The sequence below is a fragment of the Accipiter gentilis genome, chromosome 1, assembly GCF_929443795.1.
Source record: "Accipiter gentilis chromosome 1, bAccGen1.1, whole genome shotgun sequence".
In the NCBI taxonomy this organism is placed as follows: domain Eukaryota; kingdom Metazoa; phylum Chordata; class Aves; order Accipitriformes; family Accipitridae; genus Astur; species Astur gentilis.
Window position 1 is genome coordinate 20738464 of NC_064880.1, and position 27303 is coordinate 20765766.

The 27303-nt window shown below is 44.2% G+C and overlaps 1 protein-coding gene across 1 annotated transcript; it reads right to left on the reverse strand.

The window, feature by feature from the left end:
• Positions 1–12175: 12175 nt before the first annotated feature.
• On the reverse strand, positions 12176–22651 carry CAVIN2 (caveolae associated protein 2). Its single transcript, XM_049794222.1, has 2 exons — positions 22164–22651; positions 12176–14766 (listed from the first exon to the last, which is right to left on the reverse strand). The coding sequence occupies exons 1-2, from the start codon at positions 22557–22559 to the stop codon at positions 13975–13977; spliced, it is 1188 nt and encodes a 395-aa protein (XP_049650179.1). The 5' UTR covers positions 22560–22651; the 3' UTR covers positions 12176–13974.
• Positions 22652–27303: the final 4652 nt, after the last annotated feature.

The window sequence follows — 27303 nt, forward strand, 5'->3', positions numbered from 1 at the left end:
ATAGAGTGCTGCTTTTCCCTGAGAGGTGACCCTCATCAGCAATGACCCATTTCAGCAATGCTCCCTGAGTAGATAGTAGTGCTCAGGTACAACCAATGCTGTTGAACCTGGGGGCTGGTTAGAAAGCACATTAAATCTATGGCAAATAGTGCACAAGTGAGCTGTGCCGTTTCTGATTCTGGCATTTTCTCGTTTGAATTGTTTGGAGAGCAGGGCAGGCTGAGCAACAAGGGCCAGAGGTGAGCCAGGGCTCAGGAAAGCATGCGTGCATCGCAGTGGCCCTTGAGAGGGAAATCTCCCTCATCTCTCATGAGACTTGGGAACACAGGAACTATTCTGAGAGCAATGCTGTCTGTGCCTCTGATTGTTTGGATGCTCGCTTATCGCTGTGAGGCAAGTGCCTGGATGCAATCCTCTTGGGGGGAAACCTGTTGTTGTTTCCACTATTTACTTTTTATTGTGGTAGTATCTGAGAGCCACAGTCGTGGTTCAGAGCCCCCTTGTGCAGGGAATTGATTATGAGTGGGACCGGGATGAAGGGGAACGGTTCCTCAGGGATGGGCTGAAGTCTGGTATTTTTCTCAAGTTTTATGGAAAAAAATACATTAGTTTCTAAATGAGTGACAGAGCTGTTGGTATTTATGGCCAACGTAAGCAATCTAGCTCCTTTCAGCATTTTACTTCAGGATGTGAGCAGTGGAAGTCTGAGTCCTGGGAAGAGGAGCTTGTAAGCTGAGCTCCGAAGTCGTTACTGCATTTAGGCAGCACATTTCAGTGGCAAATTCTGGCATTTTTAAGCCTGTGCCTGTGGTTTCAGAAAATATTGAGGTAAAACACAGGTTTGAGAAGATGTGGAAGTCATCTTCAAGGGGTGAAATATTCGCTATCTGTTGGAAGATCTAGTAACAGTGTGTTTAAACTTTTGCATGGTGCAGGGTAAGAAAGTTGGTAAATGCCTGTGGAAACTTTCATTGTTTTCTGTTAAGTGTGACCTTTTCTTACCCCTCTTTTTCTGTTTTATTTTATTGGCTGCTTTTGTTTTTTTCTTTAAGTCAGAAGAAGCTCCTTGGGGAGTACTGTAGATCTACTTCAAAATTTCTTTGTAAAGCACTGGGATTTTTTGCTTGTCTAATTCATGCTGAGAAGCAGTGTAGTCCACAGGAAGCACCATTAATTTCAAGAAACCATTCAGCTTTAGCAGGGTTGATTAGTTGAGAGTATTAGGTGAGAGTTTTTTGCAATATTGAAAGTGTCAAGCTATTACCAAATTTTACATTGATTTTTACCAATTGTCACATTTTTTGACAAGTGCTTTAATTGTTGACTGGAAAAGGAAATGAGTATTCATGTTCCTTCTTTTGCTGCCTCTCTGTTTTAGAGAGAGGAGTAATTCATTATCGTGTGGATAGAAAACAATTAAAGTGTTGTTTCTTTCATCACTGCATGATAGTGGAGTAACAAAATGGTGTCTCAGACCTGAAGTTCTTAACGGAGTTCTCGGGAGGGAGAGGAGTACTGCATGCAGCTGAGCTGGCATAAGAAATGTCTCATTTGTCATGTGCTAAAGGGTGATTGAAATCTCCCTGTAAGCCACTCTATTAGATATGCTTATGCACTACTGAAAAAAAAAAAATGCAGGCTGTAGAAGAAAATACCACTGCAAGCAAAGCCTGAATATAGTAATACTTAACTTGTAGGCAGTGCTCCACTTATCTGGCTGAGAGCCAGCTTTTTTATGATACAGGCATCAGTGTTTGTTTAATGTGTCCCTTATCAAAGCCAAAAGCTAATATTTGAGTTAGTCCTCCATGAAGATAAACAGGAACTGTTTGAGTGAGAATTAAGATCTTGTGTATCACACTCCTCAGAACAGTATCTGGGTACTTTACCTTGAATCTAAAGAAATGTCTTGCAGATGTGTATTCAGTCTGTGTTCAGAGAAAGTTCTCTTAAAAGCTAGTTTACGTAGTGAAAGTATTTGGGGAAGTTATAGCAAAGAGGGGGATCTTGGTTTTAATCAAATGCAAAGCATGCTGGAGTTGATTTGAATCCATCAATTGGCTCTCAGGTCAGGCTTTTAGTCCTGAAGGTAGTAAAGATTGTCTTTTGAAGATGCTCAAATAGGGCTTCTGTATTCCTACAAACAAGAATTCTGCAATCCCAACCTAGCTGTGCAAGGGAGTCTGGTCTGCGATCATCTTTTCTGCTACACAGCATAGACAGAGCTTACAATGCTCCATTGGCTTCAGTGCCTCCATTCCAAAACTGCATACACATATGCAAGAATAGAATTAAGCTCCACATACTTACCTCTCACTCAGTTTAACCACTGATGATTTTGTTTCTGGAAAAAGCACTTTTGAGTACCTTATGTACAAACTCAGTCAGATTTGAAGGCTAGCAGCAACGTAAGGACTCTTACTATATGGTCAGGATAAATGTAAATAAATGGATGGTGCAACAAATAATTCTAGGGTGCCACTGCTGATGGATGTCAGGACCCCTCTTCCCCCACCACCACCGCCAAAAAAACCCCAAACCAGTTAAGTTAGGTGGAAAAGTTTAACATGGGTTAGTAGAAACCTGGTGAAAAACAATCCAATAATGCAAATCATGGTTGTAATGGCAGTGAAATAAGGATGGAAAACAAGCAAGAAGATGAGAAGGCTGCAGCCACAGCAATGCAACTTGGGAAAGGAACAACACAAATGACCACTGTACTAAATCCAGTTAAGAATGAAACTGTAAGATATATTAAATGTAGTGGGCTTTTCCTCACCAGGCGGTATTCACGTAGCATTAAAAGCTGAACAGGAAAATCTGAAAATATCACAATGCTATGTAAAGAGGATTATTGTGCAAAAGAAATTTCTGGTAGTCAGGAAGAAAGAACCATTTCTCAGTGAGGGCAAGCTTTAACTAATGATATAAGAACAATAACGACTGTTAATGCTGAATAATAATGAACATTTGATGTCTTCAGGTTCTTGCCAGGCTCACCACATGCTTTGTCAAGTTAAATGCTGGGAGGAAGCAATGTAGCTGGAACTTGCTGGAATGCATTAGGTGGAGAAGAGGAAACTGTATTTCCTGACAAATAATTTTTTCAGCTAATGCTTTTTTGCAGTATTTGGCCAGCTGCATTGTTGAGTGAAAATAATATTTGGAGAAAGGTGGCAGAACTCACTGAATAATGTATAATCTTAAAGAATAAAATGTCTCCAAGTGTGGCCAAGAAGGCCAGTAGCATCCTGGCTTGTATCAGAAATAGTGTGGCCAGCAGGACCAGGGACATGATTATCCCCCTGTACTTGGCACTGGTGAGGCTGCACCTTGAATACTGTGTTTGGTTTTGGGCCTCTCGCTACAAGACAGACATTGAGGTGCTGGAGCATGTCCAGAGAAGGGCAACAAAGCTGACGAAGGGTTTAGAGAACAAGTCTTATGAGGAGCGGCTGAGGGAACTGGGGTTGTTTAGCCTGGAGAAAAGGAGGCTGAATGGAGACCTTATCGCCCTCCACAACTAGCTGAAAGGAGGTTCTAGTGAGGTGGGTGTCAGTCTCTTCTCCCAAGTAACAAGAGATAGGACAAGAGGACATGGCTTCAAGTTGCTCTAGGGGAGGCTTAGATTGGATGTGGAGAAAAATTTCTTCACTGAAAGGTTTGTCAAGTATTAGAATAGGCTGCCCAGGGAAGTGGTTGAGTCACCACCCCTGGAGGTGTTCAAAAGACGTGTAGATGTGGCGCTTAGGGACATGGTTTAGTGGTGGACTTGGCAGCACTAGGTTGACAGTTGGACTCAGTGATCTTAAAGGTCTTTACCAACCTAAATGATTCTATGATTCCATCGCAGTGGGGATATGGAAGTAGGCTAAAGCCTTGTCCTTACCTACACAGAGTAATTATTCTGTGTAAGCTTCTTGAATTCTGTGGATCTCGGGAATGTCAGGAAAGCATCTTGCCGCTTCTTCCACCTCAAGTCCCTGTGGTCATCTGGATGGCAGAGCCATGGCAGAACTGCTGCTGGTGACAGGTCTGGCTGATCTTTGCCCAGGTCCCTGGTGGATGGGCCCCGGTATCATGGAGGGGCAAGCACATGCCTTACTGCTGAGTCCCCAGGCAATATTTCATGCCGCTTCCCCCAGAGGATTTAGACCAGAAGAAAACCACTGCAGAGTTTAGCTGATCCCTTCTTTACTCTCATATGGGAGCCTTGTACAAAGAAAATGAGCGCAGACACTAAGCTCTGTATTGTAGTGTGATGATTAAGATTTATAGAGCCAAAACACTCCTTCAGATTGCTCCAGCAGGTTGGCATCAAAGAGGAATTTTTGCCACGCTTTCTGTTGTAACAAGCAAATCAGATGAGTTCTGTGTAGATAATTTTTCTCCAACTTCAGTACTTACTACAGGTAAAACATTTACCACATTTCTGGTTTTTTGTTGTTGTTGTTTGGGGTTTTTTTTTGTTTTTTAAATTATAGGCTGAAGATCTATTTTGTTCTATTACTTGGGGTAGTAGAGTAATACCCTCTGCAACTGCATTATTCATGCAGGCAAAACTCTCTGGATGTGTTGCCTAACAGTATCATACAGGCAGAGATGATCTCATCCTGTCTGCGTTTTGAGCTGACCAGGCGTCATATGGATGCAGTTAGTGCAGTGCCCTGTTTGAGCTAATAAGAGATGTGGCATATTAGCTTGGGGCAACATCTGACATTTAACATGTCTTCCAGTTGGCTTGAAGCATGGGCAGAGCGAGCTTACATCTGTCTCAGTGTGAACATTGCCTCTGCCTGAAAAATATTGCGCAAAACTGTGTGTGAAAGACTTAACGAAGTGATTTTGTGAAATCCTTATAAAGTGAAACACTCACTGTAATATGAAATTGCTCGTATTAGAACCGCAGCTTGAGTAACTCTCATATATGATCAAGACCTACCAATTCAAGTTCTCTTGTCCGTGATTTTCTCTAAACACAATTAGATTTTGTTAGTCTCCCACTGCTGGCATGGATTTTTGACTACTGTCACATTGTGTGAAAGGGGAGTGCCTGAATTTGTTTAGTTTTTCAGGATGGATGCTGAATACTGTGATAGCATAGGCGCTGTAAGAAACGTCAGGAGGAAAACTTTTGAGGAACTTTGTCTTTATTAGTTTATAGAATGAGTTACAGGTGTGCAGGTATCCTCAGAATTAATGAGATTTGGATGCCAAATTTTTTTTTTAGGGTTTAGCACATTAATCCTTGTACTAAATAGTAAGGATGGATATACAGGTGTGCATATGAAGATACGTATGTGTCACATGTATATATAGATGCATGTATATATGTATGCATGTATGAGATACATATGTGTCACTGGAATTGTATGACAAAGAAGCCATACAACTCCTGAGTTTCCACTGTCATTTTTATCTCTCAGTACATCTCCCCCTTCTTCTCTTCTGTAGAAGGAGACTTTATTTTCAGGCACTGAAATTTGACAGCAGCAAACAAGTAGGCGAGGAGACATTTCCCTTTTGAAGAGTCCTAATCTAGATTTTCCTTCCATTGGCTCCAGAGCTCTTCACTTTGTCCCTATGTTGCCCTCTTCTGCATAGAAAATGATCCAAGTATGGCAGGTATGAAAACCCCTGTATCCGTTAACCTGCATCCTGTGAGCCATTAACAAGAATTCACTGTAGAGCCTTTCATTTTATGAGTGAGTTATATAGTGAACTGGAGAGCTTTTGGAGAAGTACAAGAAAATGTCAAGAAACAACCTAGGAGATGTTAGGAGTGGAGCAGGAGAAAGCTGCTCCTGATGGGGTGCATGGTGAGAAGGGGACTCAGGCAGGTCCGTGCTGGCATTGGAGCAGAACCCGGCCTCTGCTGTGCAAAGTGGCAGAAAGGCACCACTAAAAAAAGAAACTGAGGAAAACCAGAAAGAACAAGCTGTTTCTCAGCAGATATGTGAGAATGGAGCAACTCCCACGGGAGGCCAAGCATGAAGGAGAAATGGCCCAGCCAGCATGGCTGCCTCATATCTTAATATAGCAGACTTCTTGGCAAAGCAAGACGGTAAGGCCCGGTGGAGGAGGAGAGCTGGGTTTGCTTTCCCAAAAATCTGTTTGCAATAGCAAAGAAATCCCACTGGCTCTGTTCCAGCAAACCGTTAGGATTCAGTCATCTGGCAGTGAAATCCAGCTGTTGGAGGTGCATTCCTCAGGGCTTCTAGCAGATCCTGCCTGTCCTTTGTGTGCAGGAGGTCTGTAGTGAGTGGGGGTTTAGCTAAATGTCTGGACAAGAGGAGACCCCACCCTGCTGTTAGAAGCATCTATCCTCTTTCCCCCTAACCTTCCTCCCCCCAAGCCTTTTTGAAAGCAAGTAGGCATGACAAATGTATGGTGGTGTGCGAGTTTGCGCTGCAGACCTGGGAAAGGGCTGTTCCCACTACAGGCTTCTGCAGGCTCAGGCTGAGCTATTTTGATATGTATGAATAAGATGTTGCTTTTGCCTATTCCTGACTAACTTTTCTCCCTCAAAACAAACAAAAAAATCCAAGCAAAACAAAAAGCCTTGACAACATTGCACAGTAAAAATCACTTCTAGACCTAAATGCTGGGCACAGCCTCTGCAATACAGATTGGCAGGTAGGGAGATGAAAAAATAAATATTGTGCTCTTTCTTCACTGTTGCTGTCTTTTACACGGCAGCTATCCCACAGTCTTTTCTGATTCCTTACTCTCATTTCCATCCTTTTGAACCCTAGACCTTACTGACTCTTGTTTTTCTTTGTTTTCCCTGTTTTGATGGTCCCTCTTGGTTCTGTCCCATCCTTTGCTTTGAGGTTCTGGGCGCTCTGCCGGTGCTTCTTTCTAAGTAGCCTTTCAGCTCCTTCCTCCGGTTCCCCACCCTTCCCACTGATTCCTTCCCTCACACGTTTCCCCACTCATGCACATCCCCCACACTTCTGCCTGTCTTAATGCCTCCCTCCACTCCCAGCTGGATGTCAGCTTTTGTATCATTAAGAAGTAATGGGAACTGATTAAAAAAAAATAAATATCTGATGGATTGGGATTTTTGGATTGGATTTATAGGATCCTGTCAGTCTGTTTCCTTTTTAGCACAGCAATTTACAGCCACTCCAAAATCCATGAAAACTTTTCTGGGTTCTCACCTTATTTGAAACTAGATGCCATATATATATATCTATCTCATATATATATGTCATACATAGTGTTTTAGAGCTACTGCATAACATGATCTTGTTTTAATTGAGATTTCCATGCTGTTAAACCTAACCCAGAAATGCATACTTCCAGTACTGCAGGCTTGCCTTTCATTTGAAGAGGTGTGCGGCGGCATGCAGAGGACGCAGTCATTCTTCTAAAGACCTTACGACCGGACATGCAACACCCCCCCACCCCCGCCGCTTTTCAAATTTATGTAGGACCTACTTACACAGGTCTTACATGACGTATCACTTCTTAATATTTTCAGTCATAACCTGCTTACTGACTTTCAATCTCCAGCAATCATCAACAGTAAAATGGTAAACCTTGTAGGAAAATGAAGGTTATTTAAAAGAAGTCACATAGTGCATTTAGCTTCCACTGTGGTAGTGTGGAAGTCACAACTCACTCTGCAAATGCAGACAACTTCTGTGTGTTCATAATTTCTTTACTGCTCGTCAGATGTTCTCACTGTCCCTTTTTCCATGTCTCTCACAGTGCTGTGTTGAGTTGTAATGATTCAGGGACCGGGCGGCTGGTTAATGCAGCTCATGTTGTCACCCTCATGGGGCTCATTTGCCTACAGGCATGTCAGAAGGAACAAGTAATATAAAGGCATATATAACTGTAGTTGGCAGTGTACTGAAAAGATGCTGAAGCTTGCTTTAAATGAATAGTGTAGGACATCAGGAGCTAAGTAGCTGAGAAATAAGATAAATTTGCTTGAATGGAGCGTTGTGTTTCTGTAGTTAGGCTGTGCCTGGTACTTGATCTAAATGAGGTATGTGTACATGGCGTGCAGTATAGACATCCCCTGTGTCCTATTTGTTCCTAACACTGTCTTGCACATTTTCAGTATCTAGCACAGTTCACATCACCCATGCTTCTACACAGCTTAAGCCTGATGGGAGGGAGGAAAGAAGACAGAGCCAGACTCTCCTCACTGGAGTTAATGGCATAGGGCGTTACAGTGACCTTCTGCTCCGTGTGTTCAGGAATTTGAAGGTTTGGGGTTTTTTCTGCAAACCTTCAGGGAGGAGCACACAAGTCTGTAGAGTGATTGATAACTATGTTAGTTGGTGTTTTGGTCTTTCCTCACCTGCCTGCACAAGCCTGAGCCTGTGTGCGCTGCTTCATACTGGCAAGGCAAGAGCAAACCACATACCCATTGTGTTGGTGCAGTCTGGGTTTGGTTTAGCTGTTGGGGATCACACTGAGAGATACAAGCTTGTTCTGTTTCTCCATTTTGGATTATGACAGTTTAGTGAATGTGTGTGTCCTTGGGTTTGCTAATTGTTTTCCTAATTCTTCTGCAACAGGCACTATAGGTTTTCCGAGAGCCTCACACCAGCATGCAGCAGACTGTGTTGTAAGGGAAACATAGGAGACTACCACCCACACACAAAGTCTTAAAATCTCTTGTGATGACCTGGTATGATCATCTGTTGAGACATTCCAAGGAGCTGTATGGTCAAGTTGTTACAAGGCCAGGTTTTCACTGAAGGGAGTAAAGAGAATCATGATTATTGCTGAATTTGAGCTGTATATTGCAGCTATGTTCTGTGGGAGAGGAAACGTTGGAGAGTCTAAAGCTGTTGACTTGCAGAGGAGCAATGCTGGTGTGCAACCTTGCTGCCACTGAGTATAGTACAGTTTCCAGTTTGGATCAATTCCAGCTGTCAGACCTCAGTTTACTAACCATGTTCGGATGGACATGAGTTTTCTTTTAGAAGGTCAGTATCATGTAAGGTTACTGAAAGTGAGGAAACCTGTTCCACCTTTATAAGGAAAACATCGCTGTGGAGTTTTTAGGGGCCACATGGTTATAATGAATAACTAATGCATGGTACTTTGTGTAGTGTTTAGCTCAGCCTGGGAAGGAGAAAATAATAGAAGTCTCTTCTTTCTGCCTGCGTGTTCAAACGAAGGAAAATCAAAGCTGTTATACCAGAGCTATATATCAGCTAACGTATTTTAGGAACTGTGGAATGATCATAATTACAAAAAAGTCCTCCAGAGAGAAATTATGACTCATAGTTTATGTTCTCTTTAGTGTTGCTATGGAAAAAGAGGTTAGTGCCAATGGTCATACAGCAATATTAATCTCTGATCTGAAGGAAAAATAAATAACAATCTCTAGCTTAACCCAAAGCAGATTTATTCTCAGTTACTGCAGCACACTCCATTAAAGGGGATAACCATGTAAGAAAAATTAAAGATGACATTGATTATCAGTTCTCAACATGCAGTTAGAGGGAGTTCCTTATTTGAATTAGTGTGCACTTCAGACTCCCGCAAATGACTTGGTGGAGTGAGAGGAAGGGGAAAAGAGGCATTTTTGATCAAAAGGAGGGCAGGAAAGATCACCCACCACCAACAGCTGCAAGTATGCTGATTAAAATTTTCTTTATGCATGCAGTTAGACTCAGCCTAGGGTTGATGCTGGTTCAAATTCAGATCCTGAAACAAAACCCTGGCAAGGGATAGTTCAAAGTGGTGGGAAGTGGCTATCAGCCTTTTTCCATTTATTTAGGAAAGCAAGGCCCATGAGTCAGAGTGGTGGATACTTACGTGCTGAGTCAGCACCCTCCGGGCTGCTCTGGTAGTTGTTTGCTGCCAGTTGTTTAGTTGCCTAGGCAAAACCCTAAGCAGGACTGGGGCCAAACAGCTGCGTGCTTGCTTTGCTCTAGTGGTGAATCTTTTTTTTTGGCATGCAGGAAGACTACCTGACACCTTCCTCTTGACACCCACAGTGAGCATGTGTGTCTTAGTGGGTCACAGTAAAACTTTTCTGCCTGTGTACTTGACTTTGTTTTCAGGAGCTGGAGCTACACTTGCTCCATAGTATGCAGTTACTGACAGCAAAGACCTTGCAGTCAGAACTTAGCTTGAAATTTTTGCTCACAATGCACCCTGCAAAGCAGGCTATAGCCTTTCTTTCTGCCACACTGTTGCATCTGCAGTGCTGATGGCAGTAAAACTTTTTATGCTGTTGATGAGCTAAGCAGATTGGATTAGGGAGATACACAGATCTCATGTCCTGCATCTATGCATACAGCTCTTACTGATGGTCACAGGAGTTGTACATGTGGTCCAAAAACATTGTACGGCTCAGAGTCCTTTGAGCCAGCTGAAGGCTTTTCACCGACTTTTAGGTTTGGACTGGCCCTTCGGTGAACAGTTTGCCCTCTAACAAATTGCCATTACTTCACTAGTTCTTCTGAGTTTACCTCTTTTTTTAACTGTGTGACTATCAATCATCAGTCGCGTAACTGGCATTACAGCCTGTAACAATAAATGGTTTTCCCTGCATCAGTGTAAAGGGCATACAGGTATATTTTACCTTCTGATCCTTTTCTTCTTCCCTTTCTTCTGTCTCTTTAATCATCAAACATGCTTCAGTCTGGTCTGTGTGAGGGCTTTCACTGCACTCTCTTATTTGACAGTGAAATGGTCCAGAAAGCCCATATCTGTGCCTTTTCACAGAGGAGACTGCTCATGGATTAGCACAAGGGGGTCAACAGGATGCTCTTTGCTCTTTCCCCTAAAAGTGGACAGAAATGTCAGCTGGTTTTTGGGCATTGAAAATGGAAGTATCAGCAGCCACTGAGTGCTGCTAGTTTAAATATTTATGCCACAAGGACTTTATCACACCCTCTTTCTTTGTGCAAAGCTCCCACCAATTTCAGTAGAGGTCTAACTGAATCGGTGCAGCAGTTAACAGGTCAGGTCTTCCAAGGAGTAAAGGTACAAGTGGAGCTCACAGGCAGGTGCTGTACCCATGTTATTGTGTCAAGAAGGGTAAACAAGCAATTTTTTAAAAATGCAATTCTGTAGACAAACCTGTCAGCACAATCATGGAATACTGGTGCATACGCTTGACATCTGCCAGCCTGACAAGATCCAGGCACATACTTCAGATACTTGAAAGAATATAGTGCTGCTGGTGCCGCAGCCTGTCTCCTCCCTGAAACAGTAGGTCTTGCAGACTAATGTTTTTAGTCAGGACTAATGTTTTTAGTCAGGATTCGAAATTGAAAGGAGAGGAAAAGAAACAGCTAGGGAGACATCTCAGGATCATGAGATTGCTTCTTCCTCTGGTCTATAAGATGGCACAAAAGCAGACATTCATGAGTTGAGTAAACATTTTTCTCTCTTGCAAAGCATGCTTTCTTATGTTTGTAAGGATTACAGGCCCGCTTGTCCTTGTAAATGTGCGGTCGTGACGGAGCAAACGTTTAATTCTAGTCCTGCAACTGATGGCTGTGTGTGTAGTTTATCCTGAAGTGGGTATTTGAATTGATTCTCCCAGATGCTCGGTATCTGCATTTCCAATGGTTTTACTGGATAGCATTGTAATGCTCTTAAAACACTGTGCATGGGATTCATTTCAGCATCTCTAAAACTGGATAAAGCGTGACCAGGGGTATTGTTTGAATTAAAGCTTAGGAGGACAAACAAACCAGGCATATCTGAAAGTGAAATGTAAACATGATGCTGGGGTTCCTGGTTAGCGCTTGGTGGCTGTGGGAAGCTGACAGCTGTTACATAAGGTTAAACATGCATTCTTTGGTCTGTCAGTAAAATTAAGCCTGCTAAAGACTATGTGGCACTCTAAAAGACATGAGTTTATCTGTGTGCGTAAACAGAATATACACTTCAATATAAATATGCTTTCAGGACTATTTAAAGTATTAGAAGTATGCTGCAGTCCAATAAAAAATGCAGATGGAGCTAGCAGATTTTGGAAAGGGCCTGACTACATACAGATGGGCTAGAGACCTGGCGAGTGTCTGGAAGGCAAAGCAATGGTGTTTGCATTGCTAAATAACAGCCGAGGATGAGAAAGAAAATGGTATAGGTACAATGGGTACATCAATTGAAGTAATAAATGCTTGACCTTTAAATTTCATCTTTGCCAACTTCTCATTCTGCTTCTCCCAAAGACTGACATGGCTGTGTTTTATGTTATGCTTTTATTTGTCATATTTGTAGTTAGTTACAAGTAAAAATGATTGAAATCGATTGTAGTTAATACAAAATAAAAACATAGCTGCACGAGTTATGCCATGATTTTTCTTACAAACAGTATCTCCTATATGATACCGTACACTTAAGAGCTTAACTCTTAATAGTACGCGCCTACACTAAGCTCTTATCAACTAACTTCCAGTGCGATTTACTGGTTGCAGATATTACCGCTGTGGAGTAATACCTGTTAATCATTTCATAATACTATTTTTCCTGTAGTTTTTATTTCCCCTGTAATTTGTGATTCTAAATACAAGTTGAAGGAAGCAACCTTTTAGTGCAATGTTAAGTATCAGTAGAATTTTATATATATATAAAAAATAAAAATAACCCACTGCATAAACAAACAAGGATGTAAGGTAACTGTTGTGGGTATTGTGCTTCCCTTTCCTCCCTTTCCCTCTTACCTTTAAGTGACAGGAATGAACATTCATAGTGAACAAACTACCCTGTAACCTCTCCTTTTCAATTAATTTTGAAAAATTACAGACTTGTAATTTTGAAAGGAGGTAGGCAGCTTTGATGAAAGTTACTAGCAGAGAATCAAATCCTGTGGCTCTGCAGACTCATCCTTACGTAAACTCATCCCTGCTATGAAGTTCAATCCATAACACATTGTTCCCTTTAGACCTGCCAAAAAGAGTATTTCACCTTTTTGAAAAAATTGTCCTTACATCCCTGTAATTATCTAACTCTTCTGTGTAGATATAGCTCTATAAACGAAATAATTTGTAAAAAGATAAATTATGCTATTTTCAAAATACTCTGAGATACAAAGTTGTGCAGGTGCAAAGTTTGATAGTATATTGCTATAAAGACTAAGAATTAATTAGTGTTATCTGAGTATATATTATTTAAGCTGGGAGTATAGATTTAATATTGTAGGGTTTTATTTTTGCTTTTTTAATATTTCATACTTTCTTCAGACTATCTCCATGTTTCTATCAAATTCCTTCTATTTTTTTTTCTTTTCAATTTCTGATCCCTTAAAGGTACAGTAACTGATCACACCTTCATGCATGTCACTAATGTACCACCATAACTCCAGTAGATTGAAAAACATCTTTTTGTTTCCACCTAAATACAGTAATTTCTTCTAAGTGAATAGCGAGAGACTACTGGCAAAAATCTTTCCCCCACTGAAATGGATGGAACCAACTTTTCAGCGTTGCCCTCTAAGTACTCTGCTCTTTTAGTCTTACAGTGTTATGGAGCAAAGCCCCAAACAAACTATACGTGTATGCACAGTTACCGAGGCTGTTGGCATTCACGTAGCATAGCAAGGAAACTGAAATCAAGTGTTTTCATTGGTATTTCTACATTTACATACAAAACTACTCACAGTGCTGTGAAATACTGAGAGAAGAAAACAGAACAGAAACGTTTAGTTTTTGACTACTCTCCATGCATTCCTCTTACCTAACTATAAGAAAGCCAGCTGACCAGCTTGCTTCTACTAGACATACTTTTTTCCTGCTAGTCTCTTCTACCAGCTGACAGCATCTCTAAATTAACAAACACCAGTGACTCGGCCTAAAACGGAGCATATTGCAGCCTGTGTCATTGACCTTGTTCACTCTGCATTCTTACACGATGCAATAAATTACCACTGCAGAGAAAAGGATGGAACAAATTGAATCGCTACTACTGCCTGTGTAGCAGAAACCAGTTATTCGCCTAAGTAAAAGCATGCGTATCTGGAAGGCGAAGGAAGGCTCGGGTTGATTACGCTGTTTGGTCTATCTGCAGGACAGCTGCTTGGGTTGTTTCTTCATCAGATTGTTCCATTTCCCCGCCGACTGCTTTGTTCCTTTCATCATACAGTTTCTGGCTAGAAACTTCTAGAGGCATTCCATACTCTTCATCATCTTCAACAATGGACAGCTCAATGTTGTTGTTCATGGTGTTCCCTTCCATTCTGGCTTCCTTCTCTAGAGAATCGGCTACTGCTTTGCCTTCCTCGATCAGCGAGGTGGTAGGTGTCATATCCGAGTGCATGTCGGCGAATGACATTTCATCCTCATTCTCGGCTTGGTCGTTGCTTGTGGTTTCTGTTGGCCTGTCCTCAGCTTCAGCAGGGCTTTCTCCTTCACGGACTTTCTTCACATTGAACGTGAGGGGAGATACTTTGAAAGCTGGACTCTTAGAAGAAGAGGATTTCTGATGATGTACAGTAAGCGATTTCTTGATCTTTTCTCTCCGTTCAGGTGAGACAATCTTTGTGCTGATCTTGTTCATCTTCTTTTCGATGTTTTGGCGGGAAAATGCTTTCTTGAGGCTGTCTACCTTCTTGAGGCTGGATCTTTTGATTTTCTCAGCTCTTGATTCTTCTGTTTTCTCCTCTGCACTGTCATCCACATCATCATCTTCATGAAACATTTCATCATCTGAACCCAACTCCACTGTGTGCAAGGTTTCTTCCAGTGTTTTGTTCTCATCCACAGATTCCTCTTTTCCTTCTGTAATGCTGGGAATAGGCTCTTTTGCAAAAACACTGGCAGGGATCTCATTTTCCTCCTGAAAGAATTGACAATATTTGAGTTTCATAGTTCACAGGACGCAAATTTAACAAAGCACAACCCTGAACCTTTACTATCCCCCCGCCTCATGATGAGATGAAGAATGCTGAACGTTTCTTGTTGTTTCAGTATATTTAACTAGTAACAAGCCACTCAAAGCCCACTGAACCATTATCTGGTAAAGTTTAAGACTAATGAGCTGTCAGCTGTAAGATTTCTCTTTCAGAGTGACTTGGAACGTATACAGAATGGAAATCCCGTTCTTTGTCATTTAAATTAGATACTTTTTAATACGAGTTTAGCTCTAAAGTTGTACGCCTATCCCTGGGGAGAAGGGATGGTATGGTGGCCAGGGAGGTTGTACTACAGACCCCTGTGTAGACCTACAGAAGTCATGTAACACCCCAGAGCTTTGTTTCTCTAGCCAAAGACTGGGAATATCTCTGCAGAGATGTTGGTTGCATCTGAGAGGTATTTTAGGTGGCAAATGCAGTTAGCACTTTCACCGTGTTTCAGAAAAATGTATGTTGCTGTTAAAAAGGGATTGTTGATACTGAGAAGCCATGCAGTCCATGAGTATGTGCTATTTTACAGCTATTTACAGAAAAAAAAGTTGGTAAATTTGGTTGGTAAACTGGTAAATATTAAAAATATGGACAGGACAACTCCTTGAAAAATAAAAAAAAGTTTAGGGTATGCAAAAATAAACAGACATTTTACCACACAGAAAACACTAGTAGTCACTTCTAGCTAAGAGGAAAATGATTGCTTTTTAGAAACAAAACCAAGAAAGGGCATGGAAGGAAAGAAGGTATCTGAAAACAAACCAGCCTGAACAAGGGCAGAAGCTGCAATTCGTAACGAAGGACCTCTGTGACTACCGAGCACAGCAGCTCTGCAACCCTGAGCAGTTCAAAGGCAGCACAATGAACGCTCTGTTCTGCGGTAGGTTTTGCAGGCATCTGCCCATGCAAAGAAAACGAGGCTCCTTGCACATTCCCTTTTCCTTTCAGAATTGTTATGCCTTAGATCTGCATAGTCTCTATTCGTTACATTTTTTATCACTTTCGGACAGAGTGCGTGCGATATCATTTAGTCATATGGATTGGAGGGATTCCCCCACCCCCATTTGTCTTTAGATACGAAAAGCAGTAAGCGCTGAGTGAAATGGTTGTAATAGTCTCAGATCTGTCCCTGGCAGGGCTGGAGTGTACAGTTAAGGGGGAAAAAAAGGCCACATACACTTCAAAGTTAATGCTCATTATTTCAGGACTGAGCATACAGCAGTTGATCACTGGAGAGAATAGTGTCTTGGGTTAAATTTGCTGTTGAGGCTGTACAAAGACGTTGTACATGGTTGTTTTTAAAAACAAAATAGTTCTGACTACCTCGTAGCGCTTCTGAACTCAAGAATATATGCACGTGGACAGGCAGAATCGTTTTATACCATATATACACAGCATATAATCATATATGCTGTGATTCAAGCGTGTTGATGAATATCCCTCATGTATATAAAAATGAAAAGTATCAAAAAAATGGATGGTGGTTTGACAGTTCGAATGTGCTTTACTTCTATGGTTTCTGCACACCTTTCTGGACCAGCAGCCTCGGTTGGATACACCGGCACAGAACAAGCTTTCCAAGCCCTTTGCCTGCAGTGGAACATGTAATGAAGCCAGCGCTCTTCTCCAGACACCTATTATGTTGTTGCAACTATCAGCAACAGTGACCAAGATAACAAAACAAAGAAAACCTGCACCAGCTTTAAGTGAAAACAGCTGTAACTGCAGTACAAATATTTATATTTCCTCTCCACTGCAGTTAACGAAATGTGGATTACATGAGTGGGTGCAGTGTTAAATTATTCCCCAGAGCATGAGAACTCAGTATAAAGCATAATTTACATGTCTTGTGCATTCTTTCCAAACCTAGGTAATTGCATACAGTTTTAAACATCTGAACATTCAGGTGTAAGTGCCTGAATGGCACAGAAAACTCTGATTTTAATGAGTAAAGATGGGTTGTAACTTTTGAAGTATTTAATCTAGGAAAGTGGTGTCATATGAGATTGATCACAGTGCAGGCTGAGCCAGAGATGGGCCTGTGTGACTCTTCTCAAGGTCAGTTTAGCTTTGTGTCTACAGTGTTCCCATTAAACTGAAGTACTACATGCAGGCTCTAGAAGAATATGGACACTGATTTTATTTCAATTTTTATCAAATTTGTGACTGAGTAGAAGGGAGACTGTCAAACTCTCCATATTTATAAAGGAAAAAAACCCCAGTCAAAAATATACTACATAATAATGAGCTAATGATTGAATTAAAAGGAGATCCTAGGTTGTCTTTGGCTATCAGGCAGTACCGGCATCCAAGAAATCGCCTCTCTCTCAGCTTCCTGCATGGCCCTGGAAAACATCAGCCTCTGGGCATCTATTACTGTGCTTGTAAAATGGGAATGACATGCTTTCCTATCTCACGTTTCTAAAAGGCCTTAGGATCACAGGAACTATTAAAATGCAAATGAAAATAAATTAAGTAAATTGCTTTGGAAATACAAAGGTGGTGTAGTAGGAATGCTCTGTGGTGGAACAGACGTTTCTATTTCAAGTACAGTTACTGATAACATGTTGTAAGTGGGCTATTGGTAACTTTTTGGTCTAACAAGTTTATGTGACAGCTATATTTTGTTTTGATACATTTTTCAAGCAGTCTGGTATTTCATTTAAGACGACTAGAACAATGCACTGAAAAATGCCAACTGTTACAAACTGTATAACTATTTTCCGTACCAAAAAAAGTAGAACTTTGATCTTTTCTTCTTGATCTACTCCAAAATTCTGAGAAAGCAATACATTTTTTTATTTTCCACATCCAAGTTCAAAAACAGTGCTTGCATTTTCTTAGATGAGCTTGACTGTAGGTAGCTAGCTCCTCTGAATTTATTTTTCCGTGTGGGAGACGAATAGAACAGTGCGAGTTCTCTGTGTAAAACATCTCTTGTTAATACTAGCAATACTTGCAAAGTTAAAATCAGTGCCTTCCCTGTGGCTATGATCAGCCATTCTCGGGAACTTTCTATGGGTCATAATCTCATCCCTATCTTCTATCAGAAAGGCAGATAACATCCATAAAGCTGTACTACGAAACGGGACAGCCTGAGTGAACAGGTAGTTAATTTACTCAGGAGTGCTGAATCTCTCTGATGCCGTGTAAGGGAAATCACTGTACTTTGGTTTGCATTTTTGTGAGGTTTGTTGTAAGAGTCCATAGCCTTCAGGAAGGGGAGATGGCATTTTGTCAAGCTTACAACAGTCCAGGCTCCTCTGTACTTTGTAGATGCTGTTATATGCCTAAATGGTTACTAGTCTAAAACTTGTTTTCCTACACAAAATAGGTCGAAAGATGACAAATCCTTCTAAAAACAGCTACAGCTCCACCTACTTTCCTTTGGACAAACACATGCTCTTCAGCCCTGGATGTCACCACAGGGAGGGAGGAGGGCAGGGAGCAGGCTGGGACTGCAGGCAAGGAGGAGGAAATTGCCAGCCGCCGGTTTGCAGGTCCTGTGCAGGCTGGGGTGTTGGCTGCACCGGCCCCCGAACCTCCCACAGCACAGCTGGATTAAGTCCTAAGAACCATGGGAGGTATTTTTGTCATTCATCAATACAAGAGTATTCTCCCTGCAAGGCTCCAGTGGGAAATTGAGTAGTTAGATAATAGCATTATTGGCTTGTAATTCTTCTGTTTCCCTCACTTGTTCATTTTTGAGTTTGAAGTTGCTTTTTCAAAAGATTATTACAGTGACCCAAACAACAAGATACACCCACATGGCTAATTTCCTGTGCCCTCCTCTTGATTCATTTCAGGATGAAGCATTTACCAAAAGCAGCATCTGAAAGTGGCTTGAATATCAGCGTGCTTGACCCCAAGCTGTAATTTTGACTTATCTGTCCTATTCACTAGTAAATGTGACATTTAATTGAAAAATTAAACATGAGCCTTTTTTATCTTGCATTTTGCTTTTGCAGCTAAAAAAGCAAAGAAAAACCCCACCAAACCAGAACCAAAAAGCTGGTCATGTGGTGAGAACAAAACAGAGGGGAACAATGCCAAAGCTTAACAAGGATTTTTAAAACAGTCACTTCAGTGTTTTGCTGAATTGCTGTGTCACTTGTGGCATTTGTAATAACTTCGGCATCCTCAAATGCTTGGAATTGGAATTGGAGGTCCGTTAAAATATGTCACCAATTAGAGAAATATATGCAAACCAGGAACAATGCAGACAGTCTAGGGAGAGAAAACTAAGAGCATTTTAATGGAAAATATGTAAATAGCTGAACTTTTCTAAACTCAGTTCATTCTCAGCATGTACGCTGAGGGAAAGCTGATGCTGGCGACCGGCAGCACCGTTTCATAAAATGCAGAGCTGGAGCGCAGTCGTGTGTTTTGGCTATGCTCAGTGCTCCCACCAAATATCAGGGAGTTTGAGGTATACGGTGAATGCAGAACTGAATCACAAATGTGTATGTTTATTTTTATACTGAGCTGTCTTCCTAAGGTGGAAAAGCGGGTCCTAACAGGAAACGTGCTGTGTGAAGTTTGGGATTGGGTTTTTTTCAGTGGAAAAGAAGAATCCCCCAACCGAAGTGTCATACATCCAGATTTCCCTTTTGTTTTTACAGAAATCTGGCATCAATATGCCTTCATTGCTGCAACTTCTCCTTCCTGTAATTGTTTTTCCATGGATTCCTGCTGAGGGCAGGACAGAAACCCAGCCAGCCTTCTGCTCTTTTCCCTCTGTACAACTATCCTAGCAAGGCGGTGGCCCCACAGGCTGCCAAGTCATCCCACCTCCACCTTGTAAGGAGACCCAGTGGGGAGATTTCCAGGAGGTGGGCACCCAGGTAAGGCGCCTGCCCAGCCTGGCAGCAGGCATATGGGCATGCCTCATGAGCACCTGCCGTCCCTCTGGGTGCAGCCGCTTCCCCAGTGGAAAATCCCAGCTCCTCCCAGGATGCAGCAGAGAAGGGCCAGGGCGCTGCCTGCCCCAGCCACCCTCCCACATCCCGGGAAGCTCTGCCGGCCGCCTTGGTTTTCCAGGCAGCCACGCTGCCTTTTAGCAACAGGCCTGTGCCAGGAGCCATTCCCAGTTGACAGCTGAATTTTTATTATTTTTTTTTTAACTGAATTTAACTGCAGTGTTTCTTTTCTAAGGCTCGTGTTCTGATCTGCATCGGCTTGGGATTGGTTAAGTTCATCTCCCCACCACCACGGCAACATATTTTCCAGTGAGAGATGGAAACACAGTCAGCTAAATCCTTGTAAAAGCAACGAAGAACAGACCTCCTGTCCGAAGGTACCACCCCGGTGAGGGGTGGTGGAGCAGCTGTGAATTTTCTTTAGCTGTTGTTCTGGGACACAGACCTGTGTTGTTTGCTTTGTGTTTGTGCACTTTAGGACCCAGTATTAAAGAAAGGCTCAGAGGTTGAAATAGGCCTTAGCTTTGCAATGCTATTTAGTATCGGGAAACAAGCTAAGCCATCCCTCCCCTGGCAGGACGCTGCTTTATCCTTCAATCCCCAGTTTTATCAGTACGTTTACCCAGTGCCCACAAATCACTGCCCCTAGGCAGGAGTGACAGAGATCCCTAGCTGAGGCAACTGTACTGCTCCCACGCAGCTGTGCTTTTGCCTTTGGTCTACATGCTATGTCTCCTTACAGTGCTAAAATTTGGGTTCTCTGGAGGAAAATTCTGTAGCTGCAATAGCAAGGCCTTAATTCTCATGCTCGCAGTTAGCAGAAATGCCACAAAATTACCTTCCCACAGGCCATGCTGGTGCACCCTCTCCATGGGAAACGTTCAAGGTCTAGGTCTGAGCCTGGAGGCGGGAGCCAGTCCTTAGCTAACGCAGCCTGGGAGATGGCAAAGTTTTGACTTTACAAAAGTAATGGATCTTAAATTACTTGGAGAAGTCCAGAGAACATGCGTCTTTTTAATTTACCCAGTCCCTGGAATAATTTCCACATTCTTTCTAGGGTGGAAACCACCACGCTCGGTACGTGCCACAGCTCCTCCTCTTCTGGCTTGACAAGCCTGGATGGTAATTTGGGAGAACAATAAGCAGGGAGGTGGGGGCTTCCTTTCTGGGGGAAGCGCCTGTGCACTAACCAGGCCTGCCAGCTTTTAAAATGAAGTTCTGTGCTGTTGTTTTGGGTTTGTTTAAATAGAAAAAAAACCCAGCAACCCAAGGAATAGAGTTAGCTACTGACAGAGGTAACACGCAGCTGACAAGTTTAGCCTGAGGAGCTGGGGATGTGCCTGACCTGTGGCAGGCTTTCCTTCCTTCCCCCAATGTGTTGTGGAGGTCTGTCTTTTGTTTTTTAAAAAGATTTAAAAGTCATGTCCTGTGTTTAGTTAAAGCTCACACTGTGTTCAGTCCAGATCATTGCTTAAAAAGGGGAAAATATGCAAACTCCTGCTATCACTGGATGGACTCCCAGGAAGCTGAGTTTTTAGCTGAATTTTTAGCTCATCCCCAAAGAAGCCAGAACAGCCTGAGGAGCGAAGCGGGGTGTGAGGCTGAGCGTGACAGGGAGCTGCAGCGCTGCCCCTCTCCTGCTTCTGAGGGCAGATGCGAGGGTGGGTTTTAGGGGTGCTGCTAAGAGTTAGCAAAATGGGCTCTCTTCTCAAGTTTGCTTGAGTTTGCTAAAAAAAAAAGGGCCCTTTCTTCAAGCTTGCTTAAAAAAACCCAAAACCACAACAAAACACGTATGCTAAGAGGTAGTAAAAGGTGACTCTTTCCCCAAGTTTGCCGAGACTTAGTAAAACAAGGTCTTTTTCCTCAGGTTTGCTACGAGTTAGTAGAAGACAGCTCTTTCTCCAAGTTTGCCAAGAGTAAAAGAGGGCTCCTTCCCCACGGTTTGCTAAAAGTTAGCAAAACAAGGGCGCTTCCCCCATGTCTGCTGAAAGTTAGCAAAAAACTAAGGGGCGGTTTGCCCAGAGTTAGCGGAAAAGACAGCTCTTTCCCCAGGTTCGCTAGGAGCTAGCAAAACAGGCGCTTTCCCCAAGTTTGCTAAGAGTGAAAGCGGGCGTTTCTCCTAAATTTGCTAAGAACAAGAGAGAGCTCTCTCCCCAAGTTTGCTAAGAGTTAGCGCAAAAGCCTGCTCTTTCCCCGCCTTTGCCGAGATTGAAAGGTGTTCCTCCTAACTTCTCAAAGTTCGCGAACAGGGCGCCTTTTTTCCAAGTTTGCCGAGAGTCGGCGGTAGCTCGGCTCTGTCCCCGCTTCTGCTAGGAGTTAGCAGAAACGGGCTCTCCCCCCCGTGTTCGGGGGGAAGGCGCAGGACGCGGTGGCCGGAGGGGGGACACGGGGTGGTCGCGTGGGCCTCTCACCTGGAAGATGAGCACCTTGAAGCGGTCCCGCCGGAGCAGCTGCGCGTGATGCTGCTCCAGGCGTCGCACCTGGTCGCATTGCCTCTCCAGCCGCTCCCGCACGGCCCGGGTGTGGGCGCACACCTTCCGCGACTTCTCCAGCAGCTTCTCCACCGCTTCCCCCGTCGCCCCGTGGCTGCGGCACAGTTTCCCCAGGTCTCCCTGAATACCCCTCACCGCCCCTTCCAAACCCCGCTGCCTTTGCTCCATCTGCCTCTGTTGCCCTTCCACCGCCTCCAGCATCGAGACCAGTTTCTCCAGTAAGGCCAGGACGGTCAGGGCGTTCACCTGCCCCCCCGTCGCCTCCGACGACGGCGGGAGCGGAGGTACCGCGCTACCTCCCGCCGCCTCCCCCATCGCTGCGCCGGGACGGGGATGGCGGATGCCGGCGCTGCTCTTAAGGGCTCAGCCTTCCCCCTCCCCCGGGGAGGTTTCGGGCAGAGCCCGGCCCCGGCCCCGTTCCCGGCCCCGTTCCCGGCCCGCCCCGGGCGGCCGACGGCCGCCCGGGGCGGGCCGGGAACGGGGCCGGGCCCCCGGTGCCGTCACCCCCCTTTTTTAAAAGGCAAGGGGGGTGTTCTCGCCCCACACTTGGCGAAATGCAGGAGTCGCCTCCCCGGCAGCATCAGTAGATGGCAGGAGATACCGCGGAATGCGGTCGGGGATGGGAGAGGAGGGAGGGAGGGAGAAAATCGGCGGCTGCTCTGGAGAAAGGCTTGGGGAAAAGGGGGGAAGAGGTGGTCCGGGGGGGGTGGTGGTGTTGTGGGTGTAGGCTGGAGTTAAAGCCTGTCGTGTCATCTGAAGGAGTTGCGGTCATAGGGAGAAAGTAAAAAAAAATTAAATTGCTGCTGTAATCAGCGTAACAATTAGTGTATTAATATGCTATAGCGAGAGAGAATAATATTAGTATAGTTATTCTTATATAATATCAATTTAATTATCTGTAGCAACTGTCGTCATAATTAACATACTTAGGATATGTTCATACGTGGTGAATCGAATCTCCTGGCACTCCTTCCACCAAGCAAGCACCCCATGCAAGACCGGACTTCTTAAAATAATAATATAAATCCTCCTCCTCCTCCTTCTTTTTCTTCTTCTGGTTTTTAATAATAATTTAGATTATTATTCTATTCTACTTTATTCTATATTATTCTAATACTCATTTTCATTATTAAAAGAAAAACCAAACCAGTCTGGTGTTGCATGGGCTGCTTGCTTGGCGGAAGCAGTGCCAGGAGATTGGGTTCACCACCCACGATGTGGAGATTAGCTGGGCGCTCTGGTTGCCCTGACTGGATTCTCCAGCATCTCTTTGGTAAAAAATCGTAGGGTTAGAACAGCTGTTTTGGGGGAATAGCGATAAACTGGGTGTGGTAGCAGAGGGACAGTGTTTTCAGGCTTTTGCAAAGCACCAAAAGGAGCTTGTTGGCATGAAGAAATACCAAGCTGTTTATTTAGAATAATACATAACTGTTCCCAAGCCTGATCCAAAGCTGTTATCGTCAGGGAAAATAATACAAAGTTTTGTGGACTTGGGTTGCTCATCCGTAGACTGACATTCTGAAGCACAGCCAATTTCTTTTTATCTTCTGTTCTTGACATTTGCCTGGTAACAGGACTTCTTGCTGCAACGCAGATGTTTCTAATACTTGGGTATATAGAATTCCAGTACTTGGGTAGCTGAAATGTAATATTTTCTAGTACTTGGGTATATATAATTCCTCCATGATTTTCCTGCATCCTGTAGGTTAAAAACATCTATTTGGAGTCCAAATGGCCCTGATCCTCACCCTTTTTTTTGTACACAGAAACCAAAATATTTTAATCATTTTATCATGAAAAGGAATAAAAATTAATGACTTAAGAGTAATGCTAATGAGTTCGCCGTTTCAATGACTGCGTGTTCGAGCCCCTGAATGTTCTGCAATGTTACTCTTAGTATCTGGTTTTTTGGTCCTTGCTTTTTTTTCAGGCTGCAATTTCTATTCCTCAAGTTGTGGGAGCTGGAAAAATGCATTTGGTGAGTGAGTTCACTTAGGAAAGAAAATCACCGAGTCTGCCAGAGTCGTCAACAAGGAAAGTATGCCAAGACTGTAAAATATGCAGGCTCAGAGGGGAGTGGACGGATTTTAAAGGAGCAACCGAAACAAACCCCTCTGTTTCCGCTGGCTCTCCCCGGCAGCACTACCTGATACGCCCTTCCTCAGGCGTTCGGGTTCCCAAAGGGCTGCCGGTGTCTGCCCCTCTCGGTCTTGCTCTCTCCCTTCTTTTTGGCTGGGACCTTGGAGCCCGGGCGAGGAGGAGGTGTTTTTGCAGAGAGCAGCAGCTCACCTTGCTCTGGCAGGGTCTGACGCGCTGTCAGTGGGTGGCTGGGAGAAGGGCAGGCGTTTAAACCGGTTGCAGTTTATAGGCAGAGGCAACACGCGCTGCTGTTTCAGCTCCAATCCTTCTTCCTCTCCCTCTTTCCCCAGGGAAGGAGCAACCCGACTCTGTCCATGCCCAGCTACCTATCTTTACTGTGGCAAAATCAATTTTTTTTTCAAAACTAATTTTTTCTTCAGTTTTGATGAGCTGTGGCGAAGCCCTGGCCTGGCTGTGGTCCCGGCTGCTGGAGAAGCTGGCTTTCCAGCCCATCTCCGGTTTGCACTTTGGAGCCTGTCTCCTGGAGCCTTTCTGCATTGACCTTCTACTGTATGTGGCACATATGCATGATAGAGAAGGTATGCACGCTGACTTTGTAATCTAAATAAACACTCTCCTGACTCCAGTTATGAGCCTTTGGCAAAGGTTCTGCGAGTTTTTGAGTGTTTAAAACTCCTAGCCCAGTGTGCATCCTGGGGAAAAGCTGCAGTGCCCCATGGTAGCCAGCACAAAATCCAAAGTGTGGTTTCCCGGTTAGTCCTCTGACCTGGTAAAGCAGAGCCAGGGCCAGCAGCACTGATGTAGCTGCAAGGGCTGTTGGCACCCACCGCCGAGGATTCCTTGGGGTCCCTGTGGCTCAGGAGGTGCCGTGTCACCCCTGTGCTCCCTGCTCAGCCTTGCCACTCGGGTCACCGGCCCCAAGGTGATGCCATGGGGAAATGGGGGGTAATGAGGCCAGGAATAAGATGGCCCCAAACTGGTACCTCTTCCAGCCAGCTGCTAAATTCCAGCTGCGGGTTTTGACACTAGCTGTCAGCTCTGATTACCTGTCATGTTTGTAACAGTGCTGTCAGGCTGGCTGAGCTGCCAGCGCTTGGAGGAATCGTGGACTTTTTATGCAGGTTTGGTGGGGGTTTTTTTAGTTTTATTGATTAAATCGGCAGGGTAGCGGAGAAGTTTTTTTGCCAAATTGCAATGCAGGTTTTACTGGTGAGAAACTTTCTAGAGGAAAACGTTTTACGTTTATTTAGAAAGAAGAAGCATTAAAGAGATTAAATTTATCAGGGTCATCCAATGTAAGTCAAGAGTTCTTTTCATGTAAAATCAATGTGCGTGAATTATACGGGCAGAAATTGGAGGTTAACTCACTCATTAGTCACGTGGTGCTCAGGATAATAAATGTTTGATGCTGGAGCATTACTGATAATTTATTAGGCGTGGAGTAATAGGTAAAACAATGTGACAGGAAAGGAAGGAGAGGGGAATTAATAGGGGAAGGAAGAACGGCAGGGACTGTACAGGTCATCCACAGCTTATTGAACTTCAAGTCCAAGCTCCCACTGACTTTAAAGGTATGGCGGGAGGCCATCTAGCTGTGCGAAGGTAGGTAGGCGAAGAGCTGGTTAATGAGAAGAGGTGTGGGAGGGAGGAGAGCCCGGGAAGGGAGGGAGGGAGGGGGCTGATGTCTGCTCCAGGGACCAGCCGTGCCTGCACCCGGCGAGTGGCTGGACATGACGCTTGTTTGCCTCTTGCTGGAGGGTTTCTCTGAGGGCTGGTCCTGGGTCCCACTACCATTTCCCTCCCATCGGTCTGTGCCTTCTGTTGCAGTGACATTTGTCATACTGTTGGAGCCTCTGCCTTTCAGCCAGGGTTGTTTGAAACTGGCCAAAAGCTGCTGGGGCGACGGAGGCCAGACTGGCTGGTTCGTTAAACACGCATGGCGATTGAGTGAGTTTTGTGTTATTAGGCAGTGAGGCTAAAAATGCTGATGGGTTTTGTCCCAGCAGAAGGCATTTCCCCTCGTCGGCCCCAGGCTGCTCCTTCCAGTGGCGCAGCACAGAGAAGTTAGTCCATCAATCCTTAATGTTGCCTTTTGATGTTTTTTTTTAAAATAAAATTTTATGGCTGTTATGAACCAATCTCACCGGCAGCACCCAGTTTGTGTTGTGCTGTAAAAGCATTAGAGAAGAAATGTAACGGGTTAGAGAAACAGGGACTGATTTACTGCATTGTCCTTGGCACTGAGCAATCAGCTTGGACCAGTACAACTAACCCAACCCTGCTGATAGATGCCAGTAAATGCAGTGGATTATGGACGGCCTCTTCTTTAGCAGTAGTTACCAGTACTTACCTTTTGAGAAGGTATCAGCGTCTCAGATGCGAGGTGGTGTTTTGCATGTAGGAGCAAGCACTGGGCTGGGGAAGAGAAACCTCTTACGGCTTCACAGCTCCCGGGGCAAGGGAGACAACCTGGGAGGCTGCACGCAGCGTGGCAGGCACACAGAATATTTAGCATGAGGTGAGCAAGCGGAAACCCACCAGCTGGGTACAGGGTGGATTGGGATCTGGGCAGCGTGGGGACCCTGAGGCTTCTGCTGGGAGAGGGGGAGGCTGGTGAGAAGGGACCTGTAGAAGGAGGATGCAGCAGCAGCAGCAGCAGCAGCAGCAGCAACCTCGGTGCGCTGGCAGCACGAGCCTTTGAGAAGCGTCAAGAGGCTGTGGGTGAGGCGCTGGCTGGAAGAGGCTCCAGGCAGAGACCTTCCCCCCCTGCTGCACCGTCCCTGGGGCGTGCAGGGGAGCAGGGCGTCGCACCCTCCCTGCAAGGGCTCTGCTCGTCCCGACGGCCGTCCAGCCCGCTCCCCAAAGGAGGGAACCCCCCCAGGGCCTGGCTCCTAGCTGGCAACGCTGTGCAAACACGAGCAAGTGTCTTTGGAGAGCCGATATGTGAGAGTGGGAAATC